Source organism: Capra hircus, chromosome 26 (genome assembly GCF_001704415.2).
Source record: "Capra hircus breed San Clemente chromosome 26, ASM170441v1, whole genome shotgun sequence".
In the NCBI taxonomy this organism is placed as follows: Eukaryota; Metazoa; Chordata; class Mammalia; order Artiodactyla; family Bovidae; genus Capra; species Capra hircus.
The window spans coordinates 29,294,476-29,308,554 of record NC_030833.1 but is presented as its reverse complement, the minus strand read 5'-3'; the positions used below and the strand labels follow the sequence as shown (position 1 = coordinate 29,308,554).

General features: G+C 53.6%; 1 protein-coding gene across 2 annotated transcripts in view; it reads right to left on the bottom strand.

Annotated features, from left to right (window-relative positions):
* Nucleotides 277–14,079, bottom strand: part of FBXW4 (F-box and WD repeat domain containing 4) — an 87,505-nt gene continuing 73,702 nt past the window's right edge. The window contains exons 6-9 of one of the 2 annotated variants that reach the window (XM_018041142.1): nucleotides 11,354–11,419; nucleotides 1,834–1,974; nucleotides 1,188–1,274; nucleotides 277–997 (exon numbers count right to left, since the gene is read on the bottom strand). In XM_018041142.1, the coding sequence (XP_017896631.1) occupies nucleotides 985–997; nucleotides 1,188–1,274; nucleotides 1,834–1,974; nucleotides 11,354–11,419 (307 nt within the window). In that variant the 3' untranslated portion in view covers nucleotides 277–984. Of the gene's footprint in view, nucleotides 998–1,187; nucleotides 1,330–1,833; nucleotides 1,975–11,353; nucleotides 11,420–14,079 lie in introns of both variants that reach the window. The other variant, XM_005698404.3, reaches the window with a different exon arrangement.

The following is a 14,079-nucleotide window of genomic DNA, read 5'->3' as shown; positions in this document are numbered from 1 at the left end:
GTCAGCATAAGGCAGAGCACTGGAGTGGGGTGGAGGAGGTCACTGCAGGCCAACAGCCGCCAGGAGCCTTTCCAGGCCCTCCACCATAACCCACAGGTGACGCCTACTCCTCCACCAGGGCCAGGGGTGATGAAAGGCCTTCCTGGAGGAAGAAACCTTTGCTCTTTCGGACACTGAGCTGTGAGGCTGGTCTCACCCTTCCCTGGTGTGCCCAGCCCCAAGTTTGAGTCTCTTGTTCCTTTTCCCTGTGGTCTTGCTAACCAGTGAGGAACCAGATTGGTGAATAGTCAAGCTTTATTTTTACAAAAATGTACGTTGTAACATGTCTCAACAGCTAGTCTGAGGTTGGGCTGGCTCAGAATTCAGAATTTTGGGATTGCCTTTGTCCTTTCTTGGTTTCAAAGCAAGACCAGGTCGTAGTACTCCAGCCGAAGACCTTGGTCAAAGGTGGGGTCTGACTGATGTGGAGGCTGGTACCACAGGGTACTGGCAGCCTCCCCACTCCTTCTAGGGAAGGGGCCACCTGGTAAGCCTGGAGCACCTCACCTCACACTTGTGCTAAGCTGGCCTGCCTCTAAGAAGGGGTGGGCCTCTCTCTCCAGGCCAGATTCTTGCTCTGGCCAACAGGGAAGCAAGGCCCAGCCGAGTTCAGCTGAGAAGCAGTAGGTCCCATCTCTCCAACTGGTTCCTGGGAGGGACTGCACCCCTGGGTGACCCCAGTGCCCAGGAGTCAGCAGCCTTTATCTTAGGTGCCTGAGCACCGTGGTCACAGATCTGGGAACACAGGGAGGCCGGGGAGGAGGGGTTACTGATCCCTCCAGGCAGGAGAGGTCCCTGAGCAGCTGGCTTCCCTGGCCCACAGGCTGGGTTGGCTTTGTCATGGGTTTTGAAAGTCCAGGACACGGAGGTTGTAGGACAGTGCAGCATAGAGGTGTCTGGTGGTGAAGCGCAGGCAGTACACAGGACTGCTGAGGGGTGTCGACGTCAGTGGGAAGGCCTGCAGGGGAGGGATGAGAGTGGCAAAAACGTCCCCACTGGGAGCTGGGGGAGCTCGAATGCAGGATTCCCAGGCCTGGTGCCAAGGGACAGGGGCTACTCTAGGCTTCCTCCCGCCCTCCCCAGGCACACCCACTCCCAGTGCAGACCTTGGCATCCATGAGGCCTGCCTGTGTGCGCAGGACACTTACATGGAGGCAGGCCCTTTGGCGGCGGTCCCACAGTCGCACGACACCATAGTAGGAGGAGCCAGTGGCCAGCAGGTGGTTCCCATCCGTCTGTAGGCAGTACAGGGTGCTGTCGTGGGGCTCCTCCCACTCCATGACACACTTCCTGTCCAGGAGGAGGTGATGCAGGGGATGTCTGGGGGTGCCCTCCGCCTCCACCCCAGCTTCCCCAGAGGCCTTAGGAAGCCATTCTGGTTGGGAGAAAGATGCCAAACCACCACATTCCTTTAAAACCACACTTAATGGGGGAAACCCTCCTCAGTAAAGATCTCTTTCTCACCAAGTCCCTGACACCAGGCAGGCTTATGCCTCATTTCTGCATCACGTGGCTGCTGTGTGTCACCAGATTTCAGAGGCAAGGAAGGCCTCAAGAAAGCTGGGAAAGAATGCTGAAGGACAGCACCCTGATGGCTCCCAAGGCTCTTATCGGGGCCTGGTGGCTACAGTCTCCCGGGCCATGGGACCAGGGCTGCCGAGGTGGGGAGTCTAAGCTTACTCTGACCTTGCCAGCTGCTCTCCCAGTCCCTGCTATGGGGTCTCTGTCCCTCTCCCTGGGGCACCAGGGCAGGAGGGGGTTCCCACCGCCTGTTGTCCTGCCCTGCACACTCACCGGGCACTGGCTCGGAGGTCCCAGTAGCGAACATAGGTGTCGTAGCCACAGGACAGGAGCGTGGAAGGGGACTCGTACATGACGTCCAGCACCCCAGCCCCTGGGGGAAAGTCACTGCCCAGGTGCGTCATCAGCTGCCCACTGGGAAGAGAGGAGGGGCAGGGGATGAGAGGTTGTCCTGCCTTGGCCCACACACATGCTTTTAACCAAGTGACATCAGTCCCTGGGCTCCTTCCTGAGCCAGAATTAAGACCCTCGGAGGAAGGGGGCCAAAGGAGGAGATGCCCTGGACTTCCAGCTTTCTCCCCTGTTCCCAGCCCCTGCCCCTCCCCCAGCCGATGCCTCAGTCAGCCATCAGCAGCCTCTCCATCACACCTGCACGCTGGCTACCCGCCACCCAGCCACTCCTCCTTGGGACGATGAATGGGCCTTGCCGAAGGGGTCGGCCCCCCTCACACACACATTTGGTTACTTTATATGTCTTGATCCTGCAGGTCATGCAGTTCTGAGCTGCCTGAGTCCAATGCCTTAATTCCTGCCTGTAATCTGGGGCTCAAACCTCATTGGGGATAAAGACCACACAAAGGGAGAAGGGGAGTCCCAGGAGATGTTAAAACAAGTAAACACCTTTGTGTCTGGGGAGAGAAATCGCTGAGAAAGCAGCTTAGCAGGCCGGTCCCTGGTGTTCCTGGCCCGGCTGGCCCCCGGCCTGGGGCTAGCACGCCTCTGTGATCACAGCCCCCAGCCTGCTGGGCTCCAGCCTGCCCCCCTGCCCCTCCCGGTGGCCAAGAGCAGATTACTGAGAAGAACAATTTCTTTGTGACTGTGTAATTCCCTCCGTGACCGCGGCAGTGGGCAGACCCCTCGCCCTGATGCCAGACCCCTAGCAACCACCTAGGGGGGCCTCCTGGCCCTAGCAACTACCCCTCAACATCAAGTATACCCGCTAATCCCTGTGGCTATGGGATGGGTAGAAGCGGTGAGTTTCTTCAGAATGAGGGGAATGAAGAAGAAGGGGGCATGCTCCAGGCCCAACCCCTCACCTTCACTCAGGACATGCTGGGCTCTCCTGCATAGCATGACAGGAAAAACTGGGCTGTGGACACTACACAGGGACACCCAGGTAAGAGGCCCTGGCTCGGGTTGGGGAAGACTTTGTGGTCTCACCAGCCCAGCCTTGGCCAACCAGGTTTCCACCAAAGCAGCCACGAGCCACATGTGTGAACTTGGGCCTTAGCTCCGGTCCTTGCACCTCACAGACCCCGACCCTCAACCTCCCTTCTCCTCAGTGGAGCTGCCACCTTCCCTGAAGGAGGAAAGGAGGCGGCCACAGGGTCTTTTCTGCCCAACTCTGCCTTTCCCTTGAGCACTGGGTAGTGAGGGGCCCCCCAGCAAGCAGCACTATTGCTGTCCAGTCAGGGCAGGGTCGGGGTAGGCCCTAAGTTGGCACTTCTGTCCCCAGCCTCCTTCCCAGGGAAGTGCTCTTCCTGTCTGTATGCTGAGGGCTCAAGAGAGAAAGCCTTCTCCCCACGTCAGCATCTCCTAGAGATCACAGACCTCAGTGCCCAAGCAGGCCTGCCAGCCATGAGTCACCACTCCTGGGCAGGTCAGAGGGGCTGGGGTCCTGGGCTTTCTTGTCTCTGTTGTCCACTGGGTCCAGGCTGCTTTGCTCCACAGTTCTGCCCCCCCAGATTTGGGGGCCCTGCCCCCTCCATTAGTGAGGCCTTCAGGACTGACTGAGGAGCTCTCCCCTTTAATCTATAGAAGTAATTTCATGTTTGTCTGTTTGAAATAGAAGATGAAAGGCAGTGGAGATTGGGGGGCGTGAAGCCCAGCATGGCTCTACCTGCCCACCCCTGGTCCCAGGGTTCGGAATGAAGGAGAGCCAGGCACCCGTGGACAGAAGATCGGCAGCAGAATGACCACACCCATGCCGAGTTGCCAACCTGGACCCTGCCCAGGCAGGGTGGCATCTCAGCCACCACTGGAGAGTGTCTTGCCAGCCTGTGCAATAAGAAACACATAACCCTACACTCTGCTGCTGCTGCTGCTGCTAAGTTGCTTCAGTCGTGTCCAACTCTGTGTGACCCCACAGACGGCAGCCCACCAGGCTCCTCTGTCCCTGGGATTCCCCAGGCAAGAATACTGGAGTGGGTTGCCATTTCCTTCTCCAACCCTACCCTCTGGGGAGACCCAAAGGCTGAGTGAGCACCAGCCCCCTGGAGACCAGGACAAGGCCCAAAAGCCCCTGTCTTGCCGGCCTGGCCTGGTCAGGGCCTGAAGAGTTTCTGCCACACTACTTCTTCTGACCCCCTGAAATGGCCACACACACTTTAAATGGGCCAATAAAAAGATACAGTTTCTTTTGCCTCCGGGCCTGGGACCCTCCAGGCTCTGTTGTGCAGTACCCGTGAGGTTAAGTTCAGAGCATAAACTGACACACCAGGCTCTGGGAAGTGGCCCTGTCTCTTCAAATAGCAGCCCAGCGGTGCCACAGAAGCCCTGCTGGGGCTTTGATTTGGGAAAACAAACAGAAATGGCACCGTGGGCCCTTCGTGGCCCCCACCACAGGACCAATTTAACTAGAAAACTCTAGCTCAACCGCTCTGGTGGGGGGAGCAAGATGAGCACCACAATAGCCCCAAACTTTGGGGGGAAGGGGGACAAAACAAGCTGTCTATCTCCTGGGCCCCTCCTCCCGGGCTCCTTTTCTTACTGCAAGTGTGTTCTTGTAAAAACGATTAGATTGCAATTTGTATAACGTGGTGACCCCCAAATTCAGACGTTTCACCCCTTTTCTCTGTAAAGAATGTTAAGAATGCCTCTCGGCCTCTCACTGTGGGGGGCGTGAGGGAGGGGTGCAGAGCCTTGGCTGTCGCACAACTTGTGTGGGAAACGGGCTGCCGCTTAGAGCCTCAGGCCAAGACAGGAGCAAGGGCCAGGTCTGCACTATAGACACCAGACAAAAAGTCCCTTCCCTTCGCGCTCCTGCGCACAAAGCCGGGGCTGCCAGGAGCTACTGAGGGCTGCGGGGGCGGGGGATCTCTACCCCAGCCTCCCCTTAGCCTGACTCCAGCAATTCTCTCTCAACCCAGGGAAAGATAAAGACAGATGGGGCCGCCCCTGTGAGCCTGATGAATGAGACACAGGCCGGGGAGGGCTGCCTGAAGGAGACCTGTTCCCCAGGCTGGGCTATCTGCAGCTTCCCAGAGAAGCCCCGGAGTACCTGGGTAGGAAAAACAGCAGTGTGTGGCTGGATCCCAGACTTTGAGGTGGTGGGGCTCAGGTGAGGGCCCTACCTACCCTGCTGCCCAGGCAGCTCCACTGAAGCTGGAGGGAAGAGGGACCACAGGAACTTCCAGACAGGGAGGAGGAAATTTAAATAAGGCACCAATAGCACCACCCCCCCCATCACCATCTTTGTCGGGACAGCTGACTGGAAGTAGTTGCTAGCCTTGAAGACCAGATGCCCTGTCTGGGAGAGGCCCTGAGCGCCAGGCCAGAGTTGGGCACAGGGAGGCAGTCCCTGGAAGCCCTCTGCCCCAGGCGGGGCTCTGAAGGCCAGGGAGCAAGGTGCCCCGTTTCACTCCTGTGTGCTCCCCCACCCACCTCCGCGCACATCCTTGTGGCCCATACAAAGTCCTCCTGTGCTGACCACTCTGAGGTAAGACACCCAGGCTCTCCTGCCTCACCCACATGTAAGAATGCCCGTGGCCCCCACACCATTTCCAGCCACTCTTAACACACTGGGTTCCTGATGCTGCTCCTTGGAGGTTCAGTTCAGTTCAGTCGCTCAGTCGTGTCTGACTCTGCGACCCCATGAATCGCAGCACGCCAGGCCTCCCTGTCCATCGCCAACTCCCGGAGTTCAAACTCACGTCCATCAAGTCGGTGATGCCACCCAACCATCTCATCCTCTGTTGTCCCCTTCTCCTGCCTTCAATCTTTCCCAGCATCAGGGTCGTTTCCAGTGAGTCAGTTTTTTGCATCAGGTGGCCAAAGTATTGGAGTTTCAGCTTCAGCAACAGTCCTTCCAATGAACACCCAGGATTGATTTCCTTTAGGATGGACTGGGTGGATCGCCTTGCAGTCCAAGGGACTCTCAAGGGTCTTCTCCAACACCACAGTTCAAAAGCATCAGTTCTTTGGTGCTCAGCTTGCTTTACAGTCCAACTCTCACATCCATACGTGACCACTGGAAAAACCATAGCTTTGACCAGACAGAACAAAGGTCCTTCGAGGTTCTGTGGGTGTTAATTCCTGCATCTGTTTGGGTGTGAGGATACCCCACCCAGTATGTGCAACCACAAAAATAAAACAATGGCTTCTAAAAAGAAAGGATGGAAAAGTGACAGTCTACCTTATCTTTGCTTCCCCTGAAGGTGTAATAAAGCTGGGCCTAATGTGGTCACTGAGAAAATAGGACAGTGTGCCCTCCTTTCTTTCCACCCTCTCCTTCCTTTTCTTGCTTTCTTTGATCAATAGTCATTTACTAAGCACCTTCTGTACACAAATCATTGTGCCTAATGGAGACTGCAGGGAGATGTGAGCTGAGACTTGGGCAGGGAGGGACATGGTCCCTTCCTTCATGGAGGGTAAGAAGTCTCATCTACCCGATTGACAATACAAGGGGTGGCTTGGCTGGTACCAGGAGAGAGATAAAAGGGAGTTTACTAAGGGGACAGATAAAAGGACATTTCTGCAGTGAGTGACCGGCAGGGACAGAAGATGGGAAATGGCACAGGTGAAGGACCAACTGCAGAGGTGCAGGGCTGGGCCACCTGCTTTGGTGGGAGGTGTGGGTATGTGAAGGGAATAAGCTGACCACCGCGGGCCTCCAGGTGGGTGAGGGGCGGCAGTGGCCATCCTTGTCCAGCCTTCTGGTGAGGAGAGTGAGAGACTTTAGGAGGCAACCTCAGTTCTGTAACCGGGGTCCCAGATAGAACCGTGGAGACTAGGAGAAGCCCACTAAGGCTTCGCCAGCCCCAGCCCTGCCCAGTGAGCGGGAAGGGCCCTTTCCGAGCACAGGCCCCTCACATGCACGTGTGTGCGCGTGCACAGCTCCAGCACCCGCCTGCGCACACGTGTTCAGACACAATGGCTCAAAGGCCAGGCAGCCGGGCAGCCCACTTTGTACTGCTAACAAGAGGACCGTAATTACAGGAAGGGGCAGCCGGGCAGATAAAAGGATACAAAATTTCAACATCTGTTGCCATAAAGGGATAAGGAGAAGTGAAACGCAAAGTATCAGTTTGGTGTCAGCAGGCAGAGAGCCAATTTCAAAGAGTTCAGGGGGACAGAGGGGACAAGAAAGAAAAAGGAAAGGGGTGGGGGGAAAAGAAAGAAAGAGAAAGAAATTACAGGGTTCCTTAAAGAGGTAAAGAAAATGAAAAAAGCTGTCAGTAATACTTTCAAAGGAGAAGGCACATACTTAAAGAGGGGCAATTCCCATAATCACCCTGACTGAGGACCAGGTCCCCCGCCCCAGGTGGAGGGTCAGGGGCAGAGACAAAGCCACACCTGGGTGGGATGGGCACTAACGGTGCCCTCAGAGTGGCCCAGCCTGAAGTCAGGACCCCAGTTTTTTCTGCAGACAGACGGGTGTAGCCGGGCACCTTTTGTCATTCCAGTGCTGTAGGATGCCGTGACGTGTATCTCCCATGTTCAGTCCAGGGTTCCAAGATAAGTTCCAGGCCACATGTTGGCCAACAGGGTGACCCTATGAATGCTCTAAGGGTCAACATCTCCAGCCACAGCGGGGAGGATCAGGGAGTGCCTCGTGGTAGAGGTCTATTCATGCTAAAAAATGAGCAGTGTTTCAGTAGGCAGAGAGAGGGTATTTCAGGCACAGGGGTCAGGTAGTAAAGCAAAAGCCCAAGGGGAAAATACATGGTGTCTGTCAGAATATGTGAGAAGCTTCTCTGCCCCTGCCTCTGTTGAGAAAGAGGAGACTTAGGGGCTTTAGGATGGAAATGGAGGGAGTCATGGGGCACCAAGGATGATGCTGGCCAGAAGGGGAAGGGGAGATGAGGTGGGATTATGCAGGGGTGTGAGTTACACACATACTGAGCAGTGCACTACCTAGCCAAGGACTCAAATCCTCAGTGCCCTAGGAGGAGCCAAGTCACCAAAACCCACCCCTCCTTTCTTCCTTACCCAGCAGTTCCTGGCTGGCTTGGAGCTACAGCTGGCCCCCTTGGGAAATCTCCAGAGCTGAGTGAGACCTCAGGCTTCTCCATCCTGGTGCCCACGTCCCCACTGCCTCATCTCAAGGCACCAAGGCTAGATCCAGCTCAAATGCACCTTGGTAAGGGCAGAGCCAGGAGAAGATATGTGTGTGATGTCAGGCCAGTCAGAACCCCTACCCACCCCAGGGTCTTCCAGCAGCAGGAGGTGTGCCCCACACAGACACCACCATTCCTAGGGCAGAGCCAAGGGCCCTGAGCAAATGCAGACAGAGAACACTAGGTGGGCCTTCATTTCTCCAGACTCAAGGTCAGGGACAGGATGACTCTGGCACAGTTCCGCAGGGCCTAACTAGGGATACCTCAGTGGCGGGTGAGTAGCAGGGTCAAGACAGAGCCCCTGGGGGCCAGGGATGGCCTGCACACCATCAACCCTTGGAAAGAGGAACACTGGCACATCCACACTGGGGGAAGGACTCTTATCTTTCTTCCCATCTGGTTTACACAGGTTAGAAATCTCCTGCCGCTGGGCCCAGCCCATGGTCCACAGCTCTGAGAGAGAGGCAGGAGAGGAAGAAGAGTGGGGGACAGCCAAGCTCCCTGCCATCCAGGCAATGTCTTGGTGCCCACGGCCGCTCTCAGACCGGTGTGCTCCAGCTAGCACCTCGCTTCCTCACCCCGTCAGAGGGAGAACAGGCTCTAGGAATCCTGAGGCACAGAGGGCTTGAGGGAGCCAGGATGACCTTGAGAGAGGTCCTCAGACACCGAAAAGCAGCTGAGGCTGCCTGAGGACCCATAGCTGAGGCACAGATGGAGGAGGGCCCGCTGGTGCCCAGCAGGTGCCTATGCCTCCGAGGCGTGTCCCAGCCCCCACCACTACCCTGAGGGCAGACTCTGGAGGGGCCATGCTCTGAGCAAAACTGCCCTCCAGTGCTCCTCCCCCAAGGCTGAGCACACACATAAAAGAGAAAATACCGGCCCTCCTCAGGTTTCAGCGGTGACAGGTTAAAAGCAAAGAATCCACCCAGCACTGAGCACCGCCCGCCACCGAGTTCTGCCTGCGATGCTGCTCCACCTTCCAGATTGGCCTGTCAGTCAGGCTTTGGCATTATTGAAAGATCAAACTCTGCCCTGCCTGTTCATTACCTTAATCCTATTTTCTACATGGCTTTATTATCTGCTTGGGCTTCTTTGGGAAAGACAGCTACAGACAGTCGTCCTGTCCATCCATTTCCTCCCACCAAAAGTGGATGCCTCCATCAGGGCATCTTCCCCCTCAGTCCCTGCACCACTGGTCCTCAAGCTTCCCTGAGGACGGAAGAGGTGTTCAAGTGAGGCCTGGCTCCTCAGTGGTAAGGAAAGGAGTCTGGGAGCCAGAGGGCAGGCAGGTGAAGCCAAGCAATGCCCAGGGCAGCCTTGCCTCAGGCTGGCCAGAGGGTGCAGGGGCTATTTGTTGTCTGGCTCCAGTGAGAACTGAGGCCATAGCTGTTTTGTACCCATTCTCACTTGGGTCCTTTCTGGGTTCTATACAGGCCAGTGTTTAGTGTTAGTGAGGTCTAGGGGTTTCATAAGAGAATGCTGTTGAAGGAGCTGGTGCCTTAGAACTCCATTCTGACCGCTAATCTCTGCCCCAACATACCCCCACCAAGGCAACCACAGGCAGAAGAATCCATTCAAAGGTTACTCAGCCTTCCAGATACAGCTGGACCACAGCGGGGTGGCGCACACCCTCACTGCCCCAGCCTGTCTGCCATCCCAGGCCTGGGTCAGTACTGATGCCAAGCACACCCAACAACGTGACTAAATAAAACTGACTTTCAACAGAAATGGCTATCTCTGTGAACTCATCAGTGAAAAAGCAAACTATCTAGTTAGAAACAGGCAAACATGAGCAGACATTTCACCAAAGAGAATATATGGAAGGCAAATAAGCACATGAAAAGATGTTCATCATCATCAGCTACTAGGGAAATTTGAATCAAAACCACAAATAACACATCCATTAAAATAACTCAAATAAAAAATAGTGACACTACCAGATGCTGTTGAAAATGTGCAGAAACTAGATCTCTCAGACACTAGAGTCAGAATATAAAGTGGTAAGATACTGACAACAGGTTGGCAGGTAAAAAAAACTAAGCACATACTTACCAGATGACCCAGCAATTGTTTTCCCAGGCAGTAATTTAAAAAAACTGAGAACGTGTGCCCGCACAAAAGCCTATACACAAATGTTCAACAGTCAAAAAACAGAACAGCCCAAATGCTCTTCCCTGGGGGAATGCTGATTGATGGGGAAAGAAACTTTGGTATATGCACGCCAGGGAATACTACTGAGCAAGAAGGACGAGAGTGCTACTGACGCACGCAGCAACTTCTGCGACTCTCAAGGGAATTACGCAGCACAAAGGGGAAAACCTCCAAAGATTACGAATTACATCTGTACTACATACATTATTTCATTTATATAATACCTTCAAAATAACAAAATGATAGAGATGAGGAACACCTAACTGGTTGCCAGGGGTTAGGAGCAAGAGGGAGGGGCAGAGGATGTGTGCAGCTATAAAGGTGTATAGGAGGGGTCTTTGTGCTGATGGAACAGCACAGTTCTGTATCTTTATTGTGGCAGTAGTTACATGAGTCTACACATGGGATAAAACTGCAAAGAAATTTATACACACAAAATAAGTATAATCAGATAAAGGTCTGCAGACTGTACCAACTATATCTACCAACTTGCTAGGTTTGATATTATGTAAGATGTTACACAGGTACCTTGCCTTCCTACTTTTGTAACTTCCTATTAATCTATAATTATCTCAAATGAAAAGCTTAAAATTAAAAAAAAAAAAAAACAAATTAGCAGGTAATCAGATGGGACTGTGTCAAGCCTGCCAAGGCAGAGAACTGTAAATAAAACCTGGGTGTATTTTAACTGTTCTTTATTGTTCTTCTTAGGAATCTGTGGGCACTTCCAAAATTTCTTTATTTTAGAAAAATCATCTCTGAGGACAGATAAAATTTTTTAGAGCCACATAGTCAGGCACTTCTTAGAGAAGCAGTATCATAAATCCAAACTGTTATCATAAGTTCTACATAAAATTAGGTACCTATTATAAATTACTCCAACAGTTTCCATAAGCTAACAATTGATCCTATGTGAGAAGGTGACACAGTGGAGCCTGTCGGGTTGTGGGGCAGGGTCCTTCCAACCTCCTCCTGGACCACTCGGGCAACTGAAATGGGCTGGCTTGGGTAGCTCTTTCCTTGGCCTCCCGGCTGCTCCAGCCCCACCCACCCTGGAAGCCATGGTGGGCTGAGGAATCTCTTACCTGTTGAGGTCCCAGATTCTTAAGGGTGAGAAGTGCCCACAACAAGCCGTCCCTGTCACAAAGGAGCTGCCAAACAAAAGGAGAGCAGAGTCAGGTCTGGCTTGTCAGAACTTGTGGCGGAAATGGCTACACAATTGGAAGCGCTGTGCTCATTCTCCAGGGCACCATGGGGTTAAGCCAGGATGAGAGAAGCAGCCCGAGAGCCATCAGAGAAGTGGGAAACCATATGGAATCAGAGTGACGGCTGTAACCTCCCAGAGCTGCTTGGCCAGAGGAGCCAGGGGTTCAATGGCAGCTGAGTTTGCTGCTCAGACCTGGTTGGGTGATCTCTGCCCACCATAAGAATGGATCTCTAAATGTGCAACTGAGGCCAAGGGAGAGCAAGCCTGCTGGTCTTCAGTTGTATGAACACAAACTTCATGATGCCACACGACAGTAATGGTCTCCCTGTAACAGGTTGTTGGGCGCTGGAAGCTGCTGCCCTGGTCAGAGGTGAGGGAGGCTGTGCAGCTTTACTGAAGGTTTTAAGACCTGGGGAATATGGCAACGTGATACAAGCACAGAGCAGGCATAAAGGCACCAAAGTGAGAAAAGGCCAGTGATGAAAGGCAGGTGATAGCATGAAAAGGTGAGTGTGGGAGAGCAGGGAGTGTGAGGGCTAGGCAGTCAGGACTGCCGTGGGAGTGGGATGAAAGTCAGAGTTTAGAGGACAATGACAGACATTGCCAAGAGGCGAGAGAGAAGGAATACTCTGACCATACTACTCATACTTAAGAGCCTCTATTAAACCCCTAAGAAGCTCAACATATATAATCTGCAGTTTCATTTTAAATGGAGGCCCAAACCCAGTGAGAAGAATCCATTCAATGAGCCAGGCTGGCCACAGTACTAGGACTAGAACTTGAACCCATGTGCCAGACCACTCCTTTGTCAGAGGATTTGGAAGGTGTTGGGAGGGGGAGCCTGCAGGAACCCTGGGCTTGAAAATCTAAACTGGAACAAGAGAGCTGAAAGCAGTTATGTCACTCAGGAGCCCTGGGGCAGGGAAGGGCCATGTCCCTACATGTCTGGGCTTGGAGGGAGAGACTGGACATATTAATGACACGTTAGCACTGTGGGGCAGCAGCCTATTGGCCCTGGCCCTGCCCAGCACCTGTGGCTCTCTGATCCCAAGCATGTCAGTGGGGAGATGGATTTCCGCAGTTGGGGCTCTGAGAAGCCGATGGCTTTGGCTTGGTGGGGGGTTGGCCTGCTAGTTGCTGATAGAGGAGATGTTAGGGCAGGCACCGGGCAAGCCACTGATTTACAATCAAAATTGCAGGGCAGGGGTTTGTGTTTCAACCCGAGGCAGACAAAAAGGCCACATAAACCACCTTGGACCATCCATGCCTCAAATCAAGACTTCTCTAGGGACATGCTCAGTCTTCCCAGCCTCCTATCAACCTATAGGCATGCCAGGAGCCACTAAACTAGAATGGTATTCTAAAACAGTCACTCTGTCATGCTCCAGGTGACACCCAGCCTGGCATGCAGCCACTGGACACTGAAGCCCCAAACTACAAAGCCAGGAGGTATCATCCGCACTTCCCTCTCCTACCCACATTTCTCTCTTGAGAGCAATCCAGTAATAACTGGCAAAGCTAATTACCTTGGGTTGGAAACATAATAGCCCTTAGAAATCATTCATGCAGGCAATGGGGCTCTCCAGACTTTTGAGAAGTAGGGAGCCAGGTGAGGGGCACCAGCACAGACACACAGCCTCTTAAGGAGGCCTCAGGCCTCTGACTGGCCACAGGCCTAAATCAGCATCAAGGTAAGTCAATGGAGAAGGAGAGGAGGCGCCTCCACAGCTCTGACTTCCCAGCAGCGATGGGAACCCCTGCCCCTGGATTCCTGTCCTCTATTCCTGCCCACCCACCCCTGACCCTCACCCTTTGCCTCCAGGAGGAATGCCTCTCACCTTCATGTCTATAAGGACCTTTCTTAACTGCCTGGATATAACAACTGTGAACATTTCTTTCCAAAAGCTGCCCTTTTCCCTTGCTTAACCATGTAAAGCAGGAAGAAGATAGAGGAGGGAGAATAGAGAGTCCCTCTGGCATTTATGAGGGCCTAAGAGTTTAATCAAATTTAACACTCAGTCAAAACAAAACAAAACCAACCATGTAAGCAGCAGTTAAGCAGATTTGGAGCCAGGTCCTGCTTGGAACGTTCACCAAGATTCACATCCAAACCACAGGGACTGTCAGCCCCCCGAGGGACAGGGACGGCCAGCCCTACTCAACAGGCAGAAGCAGGACCTGCTGGCTGCTCAGCAGCCTGACAGGCCTTCCTCTTGAGTCCAGCCACACCCTGAGCTCGCCTGCAAGAGACAAACGGCATTTGAGGGGCTGGCTTCCTACTTTGTTTTGAGATCAGGGCTGTCTGGTGGCTCGCGTGTATTCTAGCGCCCAGCACAGTGTGTGGTGCCAAAGAGATGCCCAGAACAAATCCACAGACTTCAACTGAAAGGGCCTTCCAGAGGCCACAGCCAACACAGCAGAGGAAGCTAGTCACAGGAGCTGTGAAGGGGGTCCCTCTGCTTCTTAGAGGACTAATTCCCAGATCTCCAAGCTCAGACCTGAATAACACATGACACAGTGTTGGTACAGTGAAGTTGTACAGTGAAGCACAACCAGATAACAGATGAGAAGAAAGGAGCATGACAAGGCTATATATTGTCACTC